Raw genomic sequence first — 22066 nt, forward strand, 5'->3', positions numbered from 1 at the left:
CTCAGCAGCAGATATCTGCAAATCTTTACCCTCCACCTACTCTATGGTGCATGTAGATCGTCTCCATGGAAGAGGTGGCGGCTTAGCCATTATTTACAAAAATAACCTTCGGTGTACCACCCTCCCCTCTGATATCCCGGAGTGTGAAAGCTTAATTTTCTCCCTCCACCTCTCCCCTACCTTTACTTTCTCAGGTTTGCTTCTTTACCGACCCCCAGGACCCTGCACCTGTTTTTTAGATTCCCTGCCGGAAGTTGCAGCGAGTCTTATCTGTAAATCCCCTAACTTTACCATCCTTGGGGATTTCAACATCCATCTTGATAATGGAAATTGTCCACACGCAAGGTCTCTTCTTGCGTCTCTCTCTGCGCTTGATCTAAATCAACACGTAATAGGACCTACCCATACCAAAGGCCATACGCTGGACCTTTTATTCAGTAATCTCCCTGTCCTCACCACTCTGCCATCCCAGCCTCTAACCTGGACGGATCATTGCCTTCTATCTTTCTTTTTCCCCTGCAATGTTACTCCAGTTGTGCAGTCTACCCCCCCAACTTTTGGTCGCATTTGGTCAAAACTGGCCCTTGTGGAGTGGCGGGCTGCTCTCCAGACCTCCTTGGGGGCCAGCACCCCCTCCATTTCTGCAGATTCATTTAATAAATGGATTTCCTCCTCTTTGGATAGTATTCTGCCCATCAAATTGAGATCTAACAAGCCCCCCCATAAGGCCAAACCCTGGTTTTCACCTTGTCTGCTAGAACTAAAAAAAATTTGCAAAAGGCTAGAAAGAGCTTGGAGAAAGAATTACAGTCTCATTGATAGAGAAATATATAGGCAATCCGTCAGACTCTACCATCAAAACATCAAAGCCGCCCAGTCCTCCTACTATGGATTAAGAATAGAAAGCTCCTCCTGTTCACAAAAGGAAATTTTTCAGATTTTTAAGGAATTAACTATAACCCCTATGCCCTCTCCTCCCACAGAACCCTCCACTGAATATAGTAATCTTTTGGCATCTCATTTTAATGACAAAGTCATTAAGATATACTCTGGGTTCCCTTCTCCTCCTCCCCCAGGTACAGTAGAGCACCAAATGATGGATCCCTCCCTCTCCGGAACCACATTAACTGTCTTCACACCTCTTACTGATACTGCTGCCACTAAACTTCTTCTTCAGATTAAATCGGGCTCCCCCCTGGACCCCGCTCCTCCCCCCATCCTCTCGCGAGTTTCAGATATTGTTGTACCTCCCCTCACAGAAATACTGAATCGTTCCCTATCGTTAGGTCTTCTCCCCCCTCTTTTTAAGCATGCCATTATTAAGCCTCTGTTAAAAAAAACGAAACTGGATCCATCTCTGCTGGAGAATTATAGACCCATTGCTCTTCTCCGTATTTCAACAAAAATTTTGGAGAAACACGTTAATCACCAATTAACCAGCTACTTAGAGACCCATGAACTCCTCCACCCCACCCAAATGGGTTTTAGAGCCCATCATAGCACGGAGTCAGCCCTCCTTGCAGTGACTGAGTCAGCCAGGCAGCTTTTGGACCAAGGGTCCCATGTGGCCATGATTCTGCTTGATCTCAGCGCTGCTTTTGATACAGTGGACCACAACCTTCTCTGCCGCAGGCTCTCAGAATTGGGGATAGGAGGCCTGGCATTGTCCTGGCTGTCCGCTTTTGTCAAAGGCAGATCTTTTCAAGTCCTGGATCGAGCCTACTTCTCTGACATTTTTTCTTTGACTTGTGGAGTTCCCCAGGGCTCTTCTTTGAGCCCAACTCTTTTTAATGTCTATTTATCCCCGCTGGCTAAGGTGATCGCTCCCTACAATTTGTCTTTGGTCACCTACGCCGACGATACTCAACTTGTGGTGTCCCTATCCAGCTCCGGGGACTCGTCGGCAGCTAACCTCTCGTGCTGTATGAAAGACATTGGAGCTTGGATGGTCCAGTCTAAGCTCAAATTCAATGACAGAAAGTCAGAAGTCATCGTACTAGGCAATTCCCCCCCAGCTCTTTCGCTTCCGCTGTACTCTGAGGCTTTCAATAATCTTCCTCCCCCTAAGGAGCAGATAAAAAGCCTTGGTTTCTGGGTGGATTCTCGTCTGACCATGGATTATCAAGCAAAAAGAGTCTCCTCTATATGCTTTGGCATCTTAAGAGTTCTTAGGAAAATCTCGATTCTTCTTCCCCCTATGGCCAGAAGAATCCTCGTTCAAACTCTTATCCTCTCCCGGTTGGATTATGGGAACTCACTTTTTCTCAGCGCCCCGGCTTATGTTATAAAAAGGCTACAAACAGTCCAGAACGCAGCCGCCCGGCTTCTTGTCAATCTTCCCAGACATGTATCCGCTAAACCTGCTCTTTCCTCGCTTCATTGGCTCCCCTTCAAGCAACGTACCTATTTTAAGGCCCTATGCATTGTTCATAGAGCTCTTCAACATAAGGGCCCAATGTTCTTTAGAAAGCGGCTATGTCTTTATGTTCCTTCTCGAAGTCTGAGGTCCTCCTCCTCTCGTCTTGTGACCATCTTGAGGTCTAAGAGAGCTTGGGGGGCCAACTCCTTCCTTACCAAGGCCGCCCGTCTTTGGAATGATCTTCCTTCCGATCTACGTCAGGAACATTCAGAACTACTTTTTAGGAAAAAACTCAAGACTATTCTTTTCTGTAGGTAGCGCTCTCAACTCTCCTAGTGACAGCACCGGTCAGGTTAGGTTAGCGCTGGGATGCCTTCGGGTCACTACGCGCTTTATAAATTCTTAAACTAAACTAAACTAGATGGACCAGGTGATCATCCCAGCTGGAGCTAAAGACAGCTATATCGTCTAGATATGCTGCACTAAAAGCTTCCAGCCCTTGCAGGACTGTGTTCACCAACCTTTGAAAAGTGGCAGGTGCATTTTTCAATCCAAAAGGCATTACTGTGATTTGGTAATGGCCTCCAATGGTTGAAAATGCAGTTTTTGCTTTTGCATCTTCTGATAATTTGATCTGCCAATACCCTGCAGTCAAATCAAAAGTGCTTAGATACTTGGCAGATGCCAGTGTATCTATTAGCTCATCTGCCCTGGGTATAGGGTGAGCATCAGTTTTGGTTACTTGGTTGAGACCTCTATAGTCTACACAAAACCGCATTTCCTTCTTTCCATCTTTGGAATGAGGTTTTGGTACAAGTACCACAGGAGAGGCCCATGGACTTTCAGAGTGCTCAACCACTCCCAGTTCAAGCATTTTCTGCTTTATGCAGTCTCTGACATGGTCAGACTGCCTATAGATCTTACTTTTAACAGGCAAGCTGTCTCCAGTATCTATAGTGTGCTCACACCAAGAAGTGGTGCCTGGCACAGTAGAGAAGAGTTCAGAAAACTGACCCAGGAGATTTATGCAGTGGTCTTTCTGCTCAGCAGTAAGACAATCTGCCAGTACTACACCTTCCACTAGAGCATCTTGTTCTGTGGAAGAGAAGAGATCACACCTTGCACCAGGTCCAGTTATCCCTTATTAGTGTAGAGGGGTGTCTAGCAGCTTAGGTTGATAGAAAAGGTAGCTTAGTAGAGCAGCTTAGGCTGAACTAGGAGACATGCAAAGCTCCTACAGTACCACTTGTGTCATATGCACAATATTATAAGAAAACACAATACACAGATATACTAAAAATAAAGGTACTTTATTTTTATGACAATATGCCAAAAGTATCTCAGTGAGTACCCTCAGTATGAGGATAGCAAATATACACAAGATATATGTACACCATACCAAAATATGCAGTAATAGTATTAGAAAACAGTGCAAACAATGTATAGTCACAATAGAATGCAATGGGAGCACATAGGGATAGGGGCAACACAAACCATATACTCCAAAAGTGGAATTCGAACCACGAATGGACCCCAAACCTATGTGACCTTGTAGAGGGTCGCTGGGACTGTAAGAAAACAGTGAGGGTTAGAAAAATAGCCCACCCCAAGACCCTGAAAAGTGAGTGCAAAGTGCACTAAAGTTCCCCAAAGAGCACAGAAGTCGTGATAGGGGAATTCTGAAGGAAAGACCAGAACCAGCAATGCAACAATGATGGATTTCCAGACGAGGGTACCTGTGGAACAAGGGGACCAAGTCCAAAAGTCACGATCAAGTCGGGAGTGGGCAGATGCCCAGGAAATGCCAGCTGGGGGTGCAAGGAAGCTGCTACTGGACAGTAGAAGCTGAGGATTCTGCATGAACGTCAAGGGCTAGAAACTTCCCCTTTGGAGGATGGATGTCCCACGTCGTGAAGAGTCGTGCAGAAGTGTTTTCCTGCAGAAAGACCGCAAACAAGCCTTGCTAGCTGCAAAGCTCACGGTTAGGGTTTTTGGGTGCTGCTGTGGCCCAGGAGGGACCAGGATGTCGCCAATTGCGTCAGGGGACAGAGGGGGCGCCCAGCAAGACAAGGAGCCCTCTCAGAAGCAGGCAGCACCCGCTGAAGTGCCAGAACAGGCACTACGAAGTAGAGTGAAACGGTGCTCACCCGAAGTTGCACAAGAGAGTCCCACGCCGCCGGAGGACAACTCAGGAGGTCGTGCAATGCAGGTTAGAGTGCCGTGGACCCAGGCTTGGCTGTGCACAAAGGAAATCTTTGTGGAGTGCACAGGACCCGGAGTAGCTGCAAAACACGCAGTTCCCAGCAATGCAGTCTGGCGTGGGAAGGCAAGGACTTACCTCCACCAAACTTGGACTGAAGAGTCACTGGACTGTGGGAGTCACTTGGACAGAGTTGCTGAGTTCAAGGGACCTCGCTCGTCGTGCTGAGAGGAGACCCAGAGGACAGGTGTTGCAGTTCTTTGGTGCCTGTGGTTGCAGGGGGAAGATTCCGTCGACCCACAGGAGATTTCTTCAGAGCTTCTAGTGCAGAGAGGAGGCAGACTACCCCCACAGCATGCACCACCAGGAAAACAGTCGAGAAGGCGGCAGGATCAGCGTTACAGTGTCGCAGTAGTCGTCTTTGCTACTTTGTTGCAGTTTTGCAGTCTTCCAGCGCGGTCAGCAGTCGATTCCTTGGCAGAAGGTGAAGAGAGAGATGCAGAGGAACTCTGATGAGCTCTTGCCTTCGTTATCTAAGGAAACCCCCAAAACAGAGACCCTAAATAGCCAGAAAAGAGGGTTTGGCTACTTAGGAGAGAGGATAGGCTAGCAACACCTGAAGGAGCCTATCAGAAGGAGTCTCTGACGTCACCTGCTGGCCCTGGCCACTCAGAGCACTCCAGTGTGCCAGCAGCACCTGTGTTTTCAAGATGGCAGAGGTCTGGAGCACACTGGAGGAGCTCTGGGCACCTCCCAGGGGAGGTGCAGGTCAGGGGAGTGGTCACTCTCCTTCCCTTTGTCCAGTTTCACGCCAGAGCAGGGCTGAGGGGTCCCTGAACCGGTGTAGACTGGCTTATGCAGAAATGGCCACCATCTGTGCCCATGAAAGCATTTCCAGAGGCTGGGGGAGGCTACTCCTCCTGTGCCTTAACACCTTATTCCAAAGGGAGAGGGTGTAACACCCTCTCTCTGAGGAAGTCCTTTGTTCTGCCTTCCTGGGCCAAGCCTGGCTGGACCCCAGGAGGGCAGAAACCTGTCTGAGGGGTTGGCAGCAGCAGCAGCTGCAGTGAAACCCCTGAAAAGGCAGTTTGGCAGTACCCGGGTCTGTGCTAGAGACCCGTGGGATCATGGGATTGTGCCAACAATGCCAGGATGGCATAGAGGGGGCAATTCCATGATCATAGACATGTTACATGGCCATATTCGGAGTTACCATTGTGAAGCTACACATAGATAGTGACCTATATGTAGTGCACGCGTGTAATGGTGTCCCCGCACTCACAAAGTCCGGGGAATTGGCCCTGAACAATGTGGGGGCACCTTGGCTAGTGCCAGGGTGCCCACACACTAAGTAACTTAGCACCCAACCTTTACCAGGTAAAGGTTAGCCATATAGGTGACTTATAAGTTACTTAAGTGCAGTGTAAAATGGCTGTGAAATAACGTGGACGTTATTTCACTCAGGCTGCAGTGGCAGGCCTGTGTAAGAATTGTCAGAGCTCCCTATGGGTGGCAAAAGTAATGCTGCAGCCCATAGGGATCTCCTGGAACCCCAATACCCTGGGTACCTCAGTACCATATACTAGGGAATTATAAGGGTGTTCCAGTATGCCAATGTAAATTGGTAAAATTGGTCACTAGCCGGTTAGTGACAATTTGGAAAGAAATGAGAGAGCATAACCACTGATGTTCTGATTAGCAAAGCCTCAGTGAGACAGTTAGTCATAACACAGGTAACACATACAGGGCACACTTATGAGCACTGGGGCCCTGGCTGGCAGGGTCCCAGTGACACATACAACTAAAACAACATATATACAGTGAAATATGGGGGTAACATGCCAGGCAAGATGGTACTTTCCTACACCCCCCTTGTAATATTTTAAATGTTAAGAGAGAATCGTTTCCTCCACTCCCGCTTTTTTTATCATCTTCATTCTACTGATACTTATCCTGCCATTTGTTTATGTCCTTTTGTGGGTTTTAAAAGGTAGGAGTTGCTGAAATAAATGTAAAAAACAAGTTCTGTATAGTTTATGCCATTTCTCTGACTGTAATGGTTTATTTTGTGCCTATAAAGCCAGTAAGTCGAAATCTTAAATGTAAGGTTCCCTGCCTTTTCACGTGATTGAATGAAGGATGGAAAGCAGACCCCCCCCTCCCCCCGGTTCCATTCCAGCCCCTCTAGGGCGCCACAGGTTCTTATCGGATGTCCTGGCCCTTATCTATGGTCCGTACCGTGCAGAGTGTGAAGTGGTTTCTTGTGCCCACAAGCAGGAGGTGAGGACAGCCGAGCTGCGGATAATGGTTCCATGTGCTTCCTGCGCATGCGCATTGCCTTGCCTAGCATTGCGCAGGGGTTTCATGAGCACGTCCGCACTGCCTTGGGAAAAGTTGGGTTTCAGCCAGCTTGTCTAGTTACCGGTCACGCACAACAAGCCATCCCTGGTTACTCCTAAGGAAAGGCTGTGGTCACGGTTCTTCATACCCTGTTCAGAAGCCCATGCGTCTCGCTCTGCTCTGCGTCTCCACCCTGGGGGTCGGCCAGGTCCTACAAGGCTATGAATTTATAATGTGTCCATAGGGGTTTACGGGGCCGGCGGCGCTCCACGCTCGCCTAAACGACTAATGAGATGATGAAATCAACCGTACGGGAGCTTGTTTATAATAAATGCAGGGAGCTCAGTACAGCGCGCGCCCGAAGTACTCATCAGGGCTTTATATGTTTGGAACATGTGGTGTAAAGTAAAAGATCATCTGTGTACTTCGAGTGCACAGGTGACGTGTTAAAAGTAGCTAAAGTGAGCATGGAGAGGAGTACATCCCTCAGTCCAGATGAATTATCGAACGGGAATATGAACACATACTTCCCCCAAAGGGTACTCTCAACGCCCAGATGAGGTATATAAAATGCACATGGAGCTATACACTTCAAGAGTGAACTGCACCATGTCCAGGAGAAGTATTTAAAGTTGTACACGTGGACACAGATTCCCACTGTGTATTCAAGAATGCCGTCAGTGCACACACGGTAATTCATGCTATACAAGTTAGGCACACGCAGGGAACTTAAGAAGAATCCACATTTTATTTTTTTTTAAAAAGGGGGGCAAATATCAAATGAGTACTTGATGCGGGTATATGGGGAGGACGCACATAGACACAGACACAGTATATAGGAGGTAGTTAGATTATCTATGATGCAAAAGTACACAGAATAGTGGAACATGCGAAGTACTATTAGTTTGATTGTTAATATACATGCCAGCAGTGTGTACATAAACATACAAAGTGCACACAGTTCACTTAGTGCTGTAGTTATCAACAGCCACATCTCCTGCCACTTGGATAATGCTGGTGTGAAGGAACTGACAACGTTTGGTGCAGGGTCTCATGCAATGAAATAATACTGAAGTCAAATTCATTAAGTTTCATTTTATCCCAAAAATGCATTCAAAATGCTAAGGCAATACTAATTTTTCCTCACGTTGCCAATTCGTGTGGTCCTCCAGGCTATCAATGTGTGCATTGCAGCATTTCAAAATGTGATCTTTTCATTCGTATTCTCTGACTCTGACTAGAACCCACCGTTTTTTAGAGACCTACGAGTTATACATTTGTTTCACCACTGAATGTTCTTCTGCATGAAACCACCACTGGCCCAGACAGGTCTGCCGCCACTGCTACACTGTGGGTGAGTGTAAAGTGAACTGTACTCCGATGTGTTCTTCTCTGGTTGTCACATTTGATCAGGCATTGGTGGGTTTCCATACCAAACCTTTAGCCTCATCATTCCATATTCTCTTTCAATTATTTAGTTGCATTTTTTCTTGTTGATCTGTTACACATTGTTACAGTTGAATTGGTTCACAGGGTCGGTGCTGTGATGGGCAGTGGTTAACGATGTAAAGGGTTTGCAGAAATGCTAGGTTTTGTTTTTAACAGTGGGTTTTCCTCTTGATTGAGTCCATTCTAGAATCCCTCATTGCGTTTGCAGATGTGGTTGGCCAACATCTCAACGCCTAGATCTTTGTGGTGGTCTGTGGTTCTGGGGAAGCATAGAGCACTTGTGGCTATCCACAGGTCCTTGTTTTTCAGCCTTTGAAAGGGTTTTCAAAACTTTTCCTGGCAACCACTTTGACCCAGGGAAGCACATGAAATTGTTGGTCAGATAAGTGCAATGATTGTGTGCACTATGCTCCGCGTAGGCATTGACTTAGTCCTCAGGAGCGGGTACACTGGTGCCAGTTTGGTTCATAGGGGCTGCACTGGCAGCAAGACCAGTACTTAAAGGGCCAGTCTCCACTGACTGTCTAACCCTCCGGTTACTGCCATTATATGCCTCTTTCATCTGCCCTATAAGCAAGGCCCTGATTGAGAGCTTCAATATGGGAACTTTACTTCAGTATGCTCTTTGACCTTCTCTAGTTCTGTCTTCCTTTACAAACCTCGGTCTGAGTGCAACATCGACTTCCAGGCCCATCTCTTGGGTCACTTTACAAATATATCAGCACCTGGATTCGTTATAAATGTCACGGTTCCCCTAACTCTTCATAAATATCACGGTTCTGCACCGCGCTCATTAAAAATATTATGTCTCTATTTCTTATTACAAATGTTAAGGTTCGATGACTATTATAAACAATACAGCTCTGAGCCTCGTCTCAAATACTGTAGTTTTGTGGGCGTCACAACATGATTTGGTGCCTCATTACAAATACTTCAGCTCTGTGACTCATAACACATGTCTGACCTCTGTATCACTTTACAAATAGCAGAGTTCTGTGCATTGTTACAAATACTGCAGCTCTGTGCCTCATTACAATTATCAGGTCCAAAGGTCTCATTATAATTGTTACAAGCCTGTGTCTCACTACAGCTATCAAGTCCCCGGGCCTGATTACAAATACTACAGCCCTGTGTTGCAATACACATCTAATGGTGTTACACCTCATTACAAATACTGAGGCTCCGTGCCTCATTAAAAATATTAAGTCCTGCAACACTTACAAAGGTTGGCTTTTGAATACTTATGTGCTGGCTGCAGATCACGCATTGCATGCTCTACAGTGTTTATAATCATTTAATTATGCATGTTTAAGGCAGGATCCTCCCCAGACGAAGTCCTTGCTAAATTGATTTAAAAACGAAAGTAGGAACAATCAAAATCTCAACATATCTGTTCTTAAATGCATGTCTTGCTTAAAATTATATTTCTGCTTTGGTGCAATTCTTAAATCAACAAATAACTCTGCTTTTACAGAGCGAGGTGACTGCCTGGAATAAAATCTGTGAGTTTCTTTACTTTCACACAGGTATAGAAAATGTACACTTTCCACTCAAAGTGAAAATGAGTATTGGTTGACATTCCAACATGGCGGCCGCCTTATGTTGTAATTTGTTTGTATTTTAATGTTAGTCCGCCTTTCATGTTGGAGAATTTTGGTATTTATTATGTTAATTTTATGACTACCCCATCCGTGATCAAGGCTATGGCTGAAACGCATTGGGAGGAGGAATCTGTTGCTAGCAAAGAGTATTTTGCAACTTTCCAAAGGTGTCCGTACCTTTTCCTTTTATTGTGCAAGGATACAGTACTGATATATACATATATATATATATACACACACACATGCACACAGTAAACAGTGAATCTTTGGGACAATTTGTAAGTTTAGTCACGTCAATAAAGAAAAATATTGTATAGTATATTACTGCCTGTTTCAGAGTCTGCACATAGGCTCGGAAAGGAGTGAGGGAGAGAGAGAGGCACTTGGTCTATACAGAGTATTTTATTTTCTGTGTTCACAACCTCCTCTACCAAGGCATTGATTTTTCAATCCCTGTAGGTGCAGTCTGCTCTTTCTTGCCTGTGTTTTTGATGTACCACCTCACATGATATGGTTCTTGTTTGTCCTATTGCTCTGCTTCTTGCTCTCCTCCAGTTTACATTTTCAATTCATGATGTTTAACATCCAAGTATTTACATAGCTGCAAATTGGTTGTATGACATGAGGGCAACAATGAGCCAGTCCTGTGTTTTCAATAACAGCCTTTGCATGCTGCTAATTGTAGTTTAATGTTCTGCGTCAAATGCATGGGTCTAAGAGCATGCTAAGAGCTGTGGACTGAAAAATGGGACTATCTCAAATTCACTTCTCTGGGTATTGGCTAAGATTAAATGTAATATCTGTTCTGACTTTTGGTAATAGTCTAGACTGCCAGTTAGGTGATTTCTGTCTTGCGGAATCCACCCTTCTCCTAGCAAAGTCTTATTACTGTATGCTCTCCCAGCAAAAAGGGATGTGATCCTTGAAGCCCATTCCAGTGAACTCCCACACTCCCGCATTTATTTCACCCTGCTACTATGCTCTCCCTAACCCTTCCACATACTCTTCCCTCCTCCATCCCCCTTTACTCATCCCAAGCCTCTGGGTTGAGTAAATTAAGGATATACTCCCAATTAACACTTCTGGATTTCTTTCCTCCTCCACCCCTCCATTACTCCAGTCAATCTAACTAACAAACTCTCATATCCACAGCTCAAATTACCTCATAATAATACTAAAACTATACTCATTATTTCCCGATACTAATCCATCACTAATTCTTGTTGGGTTCCAGAGTAGCGTGCTACTCACCGAAAAGCACTTCGACGCCTCGTCAGGAGTAGTAAGCGCTATATAAATACGATTACAATACAATACAATACAATACAAAAGACACCTTCAAAGAAACAAAAGCTATATGACAGCTATACCCTTTGCATTCAAGGTGAGTTTGCCATTTATCATGAGTAAATACATGTTCTAATATTTCAGTAATGGGCATAATGTATTAATATAATTACTTCATTTTCTTAAGGTGACTATGTACAGAAGATGAATATTTCAGTTGTCGGGCACGAGTTCAAAGAAATATATTGTGAGAATTCATGGAGAAATGGGTTGTTATTTGCCTATGAAATTTCAAATTTTAGTCTTTCTCTTCTCTTGCCTGTGAGGCCTTGTACCATCTGCAGCTTTAATATCAATGTCAATGTAGTTGACCAACAAAGAACCACAGGTGCAGTCACTTGCTGCCTGGCCAATCCCAAGACTCACTGGACAAGGTGTATATTTAACATGCAACTATAGACTGGAATATTGAGGATTCAAAATGAATAACTAATACTTAATGTATAGTTTAGGTCACAAAATAATGCAGTGATACATACAAAATGATTCATTTATATAATAATTTGATAAAGCACATGGGTATTAAATAGTATATTGGACACAATGTCACAACAGCAAATACAGATACAACTAAGAAAGTATCAGTAGATTTCAGAGAACGGTTACAGCAATGCTTAACAAGAAACAGCACACAAAAGATAATAAACAGAGAATTTAGTCAATGTGGTTGCATTATGTAGAGTCTGTAAAGGTGAGTTTTAGATGTTAACAGAAGGAAAACACAATGTATAAGTGAAATTAATAAATCTAAAAAGTTTAAAATGTAAAACAATAAAAAATATGTGTCTTTAAGCAAACTGTCAAAAAATCTGACATCATCCTAAACAGAAGAACTAGAACCAGAATTGAAACACAGCACATGGGAAAAGGGAAAATATTAGTAGATGCTTCGGCCTGAATCCTTCTAGTGTGGGGGCTAGTAGTGGCGCCGAATATAGAGGAAGCACAAGCTCACATCTTTCCACTTGGGTAAAAATAGCAAAACTTCCTGTGACCTTGAAATGCCTAGGACTGGGTAATAACTCAGCGCCTTCAAACAAAAAGATTCCATGTTGCAGGCAAAAGCAACCAGTGAACAATTTAATGCTCAAAGTGCAGATCCAATGATTCTGCTAGCAAGGAAATATCCTGAATAGAGTCCGATTCACTAAAGTATTTACCAGTATGGGAAATAGTACTCTTTTCTGTTCTCTCACAGTCTTTCCGAATTGGCCCATATATCCAAAATAAGAAAAAAGTGGAACAATCAGGAAAAAATCATAAACAAATAGTACAAATAGAAAGGACTGAGCCCGCTATGGACTTTTACCAATAGTGAGCAGAACAGTTTCAGGCGGATTGACATATGAGAGTATGCGAAAGAGTTCTCTTCTTTTATTCATAGATATTTTGTGTAACAACACATTATTGCTCCTCCGTGCCCCAAATGCTTGTAGTCAATGGTGCATCTATGTTTTATATTTTTTTAAAGAAGACAAAGTTATAAAATTAGATTTCTGTTTATTTTATTTAAATTATCATCCTGGGTTTGCTTACAGTATGTTGATTTTTGTCAGGCTTTTTACCGGGTAAGTTAAGATGTAGGGACTTTGTAGCAATGTCAGATTTGAGTATGCATATGGTACCTACTGACCAAACTGGCGAGTGCTTCGTCTGAGATGGAGAGTTGTGGGTTGCGTGAACCTTCATTTACTGCATAGTTCACAAGAGGGGTTGTGGAAGTTAAACACGTGGTATAAAACAGGTATCACAATAGTAATAAAAGGGAATCCATTGAGAATTGTTGTTAGTTGAAGGAACAACACTTCACTAACACCTGAAAATGTATACACCATAAAAAAGTAGAACAGATCGTAAGAAATTCAAGCATGCACTCGACACACAAAATATCAAAGGCGAGTACAAAGTAGCAACACGAGGTACCAAAATTACAATCAAAATACTTCTCATTGTGGTCAATTTTTAGGCTGCAGTCACTGTGCTGTTCATGATGGAATGTCCACAATTACAAGGATTGTAATCCTCTGTCGCAGAAAAAAAGGCCAATAGGACGTCATCTGAGTACCTATCCTGCAAAGAGTTATTCTACCACTGCACAGTTGATTACTGACTACTCTCAGTCACTAGTACAATTACAAGTAAAAATCACAACATAATGAATGTAAACCACAGAAAACTTCAGCAAAACAATAACACATGAAAAAATGTTTTCAGTATTCATGTCCAAAAGTTATTTGCCTGAGAAACTAGCTCATTTCCCGTTCAGTATTCAGGTATTTATATTACTATAACAGCGCTAGCACAGCCGAGCCGGGGGCTCTGCGTATTATAAAGAAATATCTGAAGACAAGATTCTTACCCTCAGTGGAAACTGAGGTTGCAAGCCTATCAGGGCAAAAACACAGATCCAATGAACTCACTGGACCTTCTTCAGGCTCAGTTTCTGGTTAGCAGTTACACCTACTCCTTGATAGACCTCTGCAAAGTCGGGGACGGTCAGGGGATAAGCAACAGTGAATCAGGAACACTTCTTACAGCATGCAGGCCACCAATGATGGTAGGAGGCGTGTCCTCAACGTTATGCATGGTGAGGTGATAATGACAGTGAAACAAACAGTGTAGCAGAAGGAGCAGGAGAGACTGTATCTACCAGTAGAGGCAGGCCTCAGTTCACATGCACTTCTAGGTTATTCTTGGACAGCTCTCCTCCTGAAGGGTTGAGAAGACTTCTTGGTGCTCTGTGTCGGTGTCCACCATATCTGGATTCATAGGGCTGGATAAGTGCAAGCAGACAGTCAGTAGGGAGGGCCAGGTGAGTTTTAACACAGCATGAAGCTGAGCACTAGCGTTCAGGAAATTGCCAGCACTCAGTTCCACAGTAATAAAGCATTGGTGCAAAGAACACGCAGATCTGTGTTGGCGTAGAACTGCGATGCAGCTCCAGCATGAACTCATGCACCATGCAGAGAGCAGCAGCCCACTGGCAATCAGTGCAGGTGTACCTTTGAAAATATAACAAGTATAGATGGAATAGATTTTTACTGCTTAGAAGCCTTTACTGCTTAATTGACACCAATTAGGCACTTCCCCAGAGGTTACCTGTGGGTGAGAAACTTTGTGTGAGTACCCCAGAGAGAGTAATACAAAGGTCAGGAAGAAAGGAAAGCAAAAGGGCCGAAAAAGAATTAGATGGTCTGACCCACTTTTTTCTCCAGGAGCAGCAGCCATCATCCATCTTCAGCTACCACAAAAATGGATGCTTGTGATCATCTATGGTAACCCTATAGAAAGGCGCACAAAGGTGACATGGGCATTCCTTCCCAAGTTCATAATCATTATTGTGTTTGAAACCCAGACAATAACTGTAAATATTAAGGGCCTGATTCTGACCCCGGCGGTCACGGACCACCGGGGCCAGGGTCGGCGGGAGCACCGCCAACAGGCTGGCGGTGCTCCTCAGGACATTCTGACCGCGGCGGTTCAGCCGCGGTCAGAACAGGAAAACCGGCGGTCTCCCGCCGGTTTTCCGCTGTCCTGCAGAATTCTGACACCCCATACCGCCATCCTGTTCCCGTAAGAGGGCCCCACAAAGAATTTCAGTGTCTGCTGAGCAGACACTGAAATTCGCGACGGGTGCAACTGCACCCGTCGCACATCCTCCACTCCGCCGGCTCCATTCGGAGCCGGCATCCTCATGGAGGGGTGTTTCCCACTGGGCTGGCGGGCGGCCTTTTGGCGGTCGCCCGCCAGCCCAGTGGGAAACCCAGAATCACCGCAGCGGTCTTATGACCGCGGAGCGGTGTTCTGGAGGGGGGAACTCTGGCGGGCGGCCTCCGCCGCCCGTCAGAGTTAGAATGACCCCCTAAATTCCTTAAAGTAATAACAAAACACAGAGGTGTCCTGACAAAACTGACTAAATTTACATTGGCAAAAGAAGTGAAAATGCTAACAAGGGATTTATTCAAACATAAACCTAGTTAAAAATAATGGATTCAATATTTCAGATGTCCAGAAATAACACCAGAACTGAACTCTATAGTTACTTGACACAGTAGACATAAACAAACAAAATGACAGTGCAGGTGTAGAAATAAACAAACTCGTATTTCAAGACAAGATAATATCAAATATAGAATTGTAGGGGTTCACATTCTAAATCTCAATATGCATAGACATTGTGTAGTTATAATGCAATTAAAATCTTCTCCACCATATATCGATGTATATACAATCCGCTTGCCAAATATCATGAAAATGTCCCCAATAGGATATCCAAGGCTCACAATCAGTGTAAACAATAATTTTAAAGGTAAGCTGGGTAAATTCTTAAACAGCTTTTTTTTTTAAGGTCTGAGGTTCAATGTGCATCCAAAGCCCTAACCAATCAGAAACCTAACCGTAAAGCCTAGAGCCAATGTTTCCAAGTCATCAGGTGGGTAACCCACCGGGTAGGTGAGTCCTGTGAGTGCAGTTGTAGGACCGTGTAGGCGGGCGTCGCTCGCCTCGCCTACGAACATTCAGACTTGGCGTTAGCCCGACGCCTTCCCCGACTTCCGCCCACGTCGTCATGGAGACGCGTGGGTGCGGAGACGGCAATCGGCCCCCGACTTCCGGGTTGCCGGAACTTTAAAAACTGAAAACGCCGCGACCATGGAGGAGAACAGGAGCGGAGAGCGGATTCCGACGGAGAGAAGACGGCCGGAGCAGCGATACCAAGAGGACACGAAGCAGCCTGCCACGGCCCAGGAGGGTCGTAGCTATTCAAGGTACGGGCCCTTTTTAAGGGCAACAACAGTAAGGGAAAAGAAGGGGAGGGGGAGAGGGAAGGTGGGAAAAGACAGGAGGTGAAAGCTGGGAAAAACACCGAGGGCACCCTCCCACTCAACTTCTAGAGAGAGAGAAAACCCCCTCCTCCTCACAAAATCCTAATTATCCCCCTAAAGAAAAAACTCCACAAAATTATTAGAGTTTGTATAGTTAACCCCTCACTACTTCCCTCACAGTCCCACCTCTCCCCTCACTAATCACAGAAATCAGTAGACCAAGAAAATATCGTCCCACTTACCTGCTGTATCCTCTGTTGTTCTTCCGAGGGAAACCGTGGACCAAGGGGAGGACCTCTGAAACTCGCCACCTGGAAGAGAGAAAATTAAAGAAACCATTAAAGACCTTGGAAGTCCCACAGATTGGAAGAAGAGAAACAAAAGGGAGAAAAGAAAGGCTACTATCCTATCACTGTGTTCACCCTCTCATAGAACTTAAAATAAAGCAAGAAAAACCCTGCTAAGGGTTAAAATTCTGCGTCTGCGTTCTCTGTATCCCGAATCACAGCCCCAATCCCCCACAGACCGTCTGTTTCCTGTCACGTAAGACACTTCTGTGGGCCGTCGCACGAAAAACAGTCAAGCGCCATTGGGCAGTAATGTGGGCAAATCTGTCCCACACTGAGAGTGGCAACGCCATCTTACTACCATCAGCTTCCCAATGCTAAATGCATTGGTAATGACCTGCCAGGCGGCTTACCTGCCTGATGACTTTGGATACACATTAAATCTCTGACCTTAAAATAAAGCTGTTAAAGAATTTATGGCATTCTCTAAAACCTTTTTTAATTGGTTTGGAGTCTAACTTGCTGTTGTGCACTGCCTTACATCTGGTTAATAGGGGTCTTTCTTCTTCATAAGAATAACAAGTCCTGAAGATGGTCTCATTGAAATTTACAACCGAGACCGAAACGTCGACGCACAACCTAACTTATCTTCAAAATTATCATTTAGACTGATTGTGTTGGCATATGGTGGAGAAGATTTTAATTGTATTATAATTACACAATGTCTATGCTTCTTGAGATTTAGAATGTGAACCCCTACAATTCTATATTTGCTACGATCTTGTCTTAAAAACACAAGTTTGTTTATTACTACTACTCCTGCATTGTCATTTTGTTTGTGTATTTCTACTGTGTCAAGTAACTATTGAATTTAGTTCTGATGTTAGTTTTGTACATTTGAAATATTTAACCAATTAGATTACAAAAAGTTTCAATAAATTCCTTGTTTGCATGATCACTTTTTTTAAATACTTTATTACCCAAGCCTACAAGGGTATATTAGGTTGTCCTTTTGTATGTATTATTATTTATTAAATTTACATGGGGGCAGTATGCATCACCCATGGCTGCAACAAGCTATAGCTTTCGATAAGGAGCCAAGACCAGTCACCCCGCAAGACTAATGGGGCGAACTAGGTTGGGGTTGCCCATGTCCAAGGGTACATGGATGTCACTGGTTGTGGTTTATGTGTGACCAGAAAGGGAATTTCAGGGCTAGTGGAAAAATGGCTGGGATAGGATAGCTAGTACATCAGGCTGGGGACTTTCATCCTCACATTAGTGCAAAGCTGCTTTTCACGACCATGCTTACCAATGTTGGTCTGTTGAGGCTGAATGATTAACCAATCAGAGACAGACTTAAAAAAAAAAAAACATAAAAAAGAAAACACAGAACAACACCTTTCTGTAGATGAATTTATTAACGGAAGAAGTAAACTCTATGATCACGAGGGACCTTTGTGGCACAATTAAAATGCAAGGAAGGAGACCATGGTGGGCTTAGTGGGTCCTGACTCAGAAGAGTGCACACAGAGGTGTCACCACTACTGGGAGGTCTTGTAGTCCATCTAGGTCACCATGGCCTTAGGACAACATATGGAGGCATCTTAGTGGGCAACCTAAAAGGGCACAAGCTGCCCTCTTATCCAGAGCCTCGTCCTTTAAGAGGGTACGTACAGTCCCTTGTACAGAATATCTCAAATACACTGGTGAATAAAGCACACTCCCCATTTAAATGGAACAACGGATTAACACCTCCTCCAAAGTTGTAATCAGGCCCTTAGTTCTTTAAAACTGCTGTTTTTCTTCTGCTCGTGTCTGCTTGAATTTCTCTCCTAGTTTTCCCCTATACTGTGCAATCCCCCACCCACCTCTCCCCTTACAAGGTAAATAGGCAAAATACACCTTAGTGGCTAACCAGAGTGTGTTTAAGAGACTGCCTAATCTGCTTTATGGGTTCAACTGTCTCTGGAAAGTGTATGTAGCACTCTTTTTGGCTTGAAAACTGATTTTAAGTTTGCAAAAAGCAGTATTTTAGTGGCTTCAGAATTGGACCTTGCTTGAAAAGGTCTATCAGGAAACTAGAAGGTATGGATTGAGCCTGTCTATATCCAAGGAGATTCTGAATACAGAAGCACCTCCCTGCCTCCTGCACCCGTAGCCTGTGCTTAAGGCCTCTTGACCCTTATATATAAGTTTTTACTGTTTTTTGCACTTTGTGCTCTGATTGGTTGCTAGGGCAAGGGTTTCTATTGGCTTGAGGGCTTAGGGTTTGAGTTCTGATTGCCTGTTTGGGTAGGGTTTCTGATTGGTTGCTAGGTGTACGGTTTCTACTGGACTAAGGCTTTAGGGTTTGAGTTCTGATCAGCTTTAAGGTCTAGGGTTTCTAGTGGTCTAAGGGCTTAGAATTTAAGTTATGATTGGGGGTTAGGGCTAGGCTTTAATTTGGACTTAGGGTTTGGGCTTTGAATGACTAATAGGGCTAGTGCTGGGATTGGGTAATAGGTCCAGGTGTCCCATTTGGCTCTAGAGTTTAGGGTTAGGGTTCTGATTGGTTCGGGCTAGGGTTTCCATTGGCCAATAGGGCTATTTAAGCCTAGGGTTCAGGGCGTCTCAGCCTTCAAACCACACCTATACACCCTTCTACCCCAACTACAACACCATGATACTGTCATTCTCACACAAAACACAACTCTGCCCTATACCACTAACAAAACCGCACATCACCAACACAAAGCCACATTATACATAAGTTTAATTCGTCCAGACACGCACTCCCTAGTCATAGTAAACACCAACTCCATCCTTTACTTTCTCCTAACACACCCCTTTTTATCATGAAAAAACCTATACCTAGCCTTCCATCATATCATCCACCAACATCCTCATCCTCTTTTTACCAAAAACACATAACCAAACCATCCTTACATGGCACTCCACCACATATATTACCTCTCCAGTGATACATTCTAACACAAACACCCATAAGTCTTGTCCATCCCCACTACATCAATATCTCCTCTCACTACTCCACATAAAAAACACACACACCAGCACATCAAAAATCACACATACTTCCATAATACTTTCTGTCACAAATTAGAAACATACACCCACTCCCTCCCTTATGACTACACAAATAACACGCATCGTAATCCATATTTCATCCCAAATTTTCTATCTTCACCAACAACAACAAATACACCAACACGACAACTCTCATTCATCCACCTCTCATCCATTGCACAGTGTAGAGCCTTAGAATATGAACCACATGCTCCACCACCAACACTAACCCATGCTCCTTTCACCCTAAACAGACGCAAACAAAATTAGCAACATGCCACTCTTCACAGCTTCACATCCTGACATCTATTACACAACAAAGCTACTCCACAAAAACAGCACAACTCACCATCTCACTCTCAACCTCCATCCCCACCACCGACACACACAGAACCAACAAAGTGCCTTCTAACAGGCTGGATGAAGAACACGATATAGAAAAACAAATTGTGACCCTCATACAGTTAATATCAGCGCTAATGACACACCTGCCACAGGATCAAAGTACACTGCTCACTCTTCTACAAAACACAGTCACACCACCAACAAAACACTAAGGGGGTTATTCTAACTTTGGAGGAGTGTTAATCCGTCCCAAAAGTGACGGATATACCACCAGCCGTATTACGAGTTCCATAGGATATAATGGACTCGTAATACGGCTGGTGGTAAATCCGTCACTTTTCCGTCACTTTTGGGACGGATTAACACCTCCTCCAAAGTTAGAATAACCCCCTAAATGCTTAATCACTCTCTGAAAACAAACATCACATATATGACTTACTCACTGACACGCAACCTGACTTACTCTTCATAACTGCATCACAATTGGGAGGTGACATGGCTCCACTGTTGCATGAAGTTGTTTGTCCAGGCTATCAAACTATCACACAAAACTGAACAGGCAAAGGAGTAGATTGACTAGCTGTTATATTTAAGCAAACAATAAATCTCAGCAAAATGGGCAACATTTCCATACAAGGTTGTGAGGCCCTCATCACCAGATGCAACCCTACACCAACTTCCTCTTGTAACTTACTCCTCCTTTGCAGACCACCACCTACCAATGCAACATTCCCCAACACGTTTCTAGAAACAGTTTCAAACACTATACTCCAACCTATGCATTCTTGGGGACCTAAGTATTTGGTTTGACAACCCCAATATGCCTCATCCAAAAACTATCATCAGCGGCCTAGTCACACTTAACCTACATCAGATCGAACATAATCCCACACACATCGCTGGACACATCCGAGATGTCATTTTTGCAAATCCAGAACTAATTACCTTTCGAAGCATCACACCAGTCACATGGTCAGACTACCATTTGGTAACTTGCCAACATAAAACACCACAAATCAACAAACCCAAGACCATCTTACATGCAGCCACCCATCAACCATGGAACAAACTCAGGTTTGAATACTTAGAAACACAACTAACAGCTACCACAGATCTAGACACAATAAATTCAGTTAAAAAACATGAGTGGCTACAGGCAGCTTTCAAAATCCTAATACAACTCAAAACAACAAAACTGGACAAAAGAAAACATGCACCTTGGAGAAATACAGATCTAAAAAAGATAAAACAAAAAATCAGTAGGCTGTAATGAACCTGGCTCAAAACAAACCACAATCAATACAAACTTCACTTACACCTGGAAAATCAAAAATCTTCAGTTGCCTCAGAGCCATTGATCAGTGGACCGCATGAAGCCATCTCAAATTGAATGTTTCTAAAACAGAAATAATCACACGTGGGGACTGGAAAAATGATGACCCACTCTGCTCCTCGCCTGACAATCTGGAATCACCTCCTAAAGCATCTAAGGAAGTAAGAAACCTTGGAATTACCATGGACTCCAGGTGAACAATGAATGCCCATGTGGACAAATTAGCAAAATCAAGCTTCATCACCATGAAACCTCTGCAACGCATCTTCTCCCACCTGGGATTTCCAAGCAAGGTACAGGCTACTATTTTTCTTGTACTGTCTTAACTGGATTACACCAATGGCCTCTACCATGGATCATCTCTATCTACTATGAAAAGACTACAACGGATTCAGAACTCTGCTGCCAGACTACTCCTACATGTAACCATACAAGCCTGCATCTCTCCTGCCTTGAGGGCCCCCACATTGGTTACCAATTACCAGAAGATCCACCCTTAAGTTGCTTTGTATCACCCACAAAGCAATACCTGGAACAGGACCTCTTGTCATCAGCAGTAAAATCAGCAATATATTCAACAAAGGAACCTCTGCTCAAGACTGGCACCTCGCCTCAAAAAGCCGCCATACAAGAAAAAGACAATACGTGGTACATCTTCCTCTGTGCAAGCGGCCAAACTATGGAATTCATTACCCCCAAATATAAGATCCACAGACAACTATTTCATCTTCAGAAGACTACTGAAGAGTTGGCTCTTTCCTACATAACCGCCATACTCAAACAGCAATGTATTGCATATCCCTATGTACATACACATTTATGATTTGATTATATGTATATATCTAGATATGTGTATTTTGATGTACAAACATGTATGCTAATTATGATTTTGTTCTCCTAACATATATACATGCTC

The 22066-nt window shown here is 43.9% G+C and overlaps 1 protein-coding gene across 1 annotated transcript in view; it reads right to left on the reverse strand.

The window, feature by feature from the left end:
* Window positions 1-22066, reverse strand: part of NPDC1 (neural proliferation, differentiation and control 1) — a 378691-nt gene that overhangs the window by 262686 nt on the left and 93939 nt on the right. The window contains exon 2 of the mRNA XM_069241454.1: window positions 16362-16430. Coding sequence (XP_069097555.1) covers window positions 16362-16430 — 69 coding nt within the window. The remainder of the gene's footprint in view (window positions 1-16361; window positions 16431-22066) is intronic.

The sequence above is a fragment of the Pleurodeles waltl genome, chromosome 6, assembly GCF_031143425.1.
Source record: "Pleurodeles waltl isolate 20211129_DDA chromosome 6, aPleWal1.hap1.20221129, whole genome shotgun sequence".
In the NCBI taxonomy this organism is placed as follows: Eukaryota; Metazoa; Chordata; class Amphibia; order Caudata; family Salamandridae; genus Pleurodeles; species Pleurodeles waltl.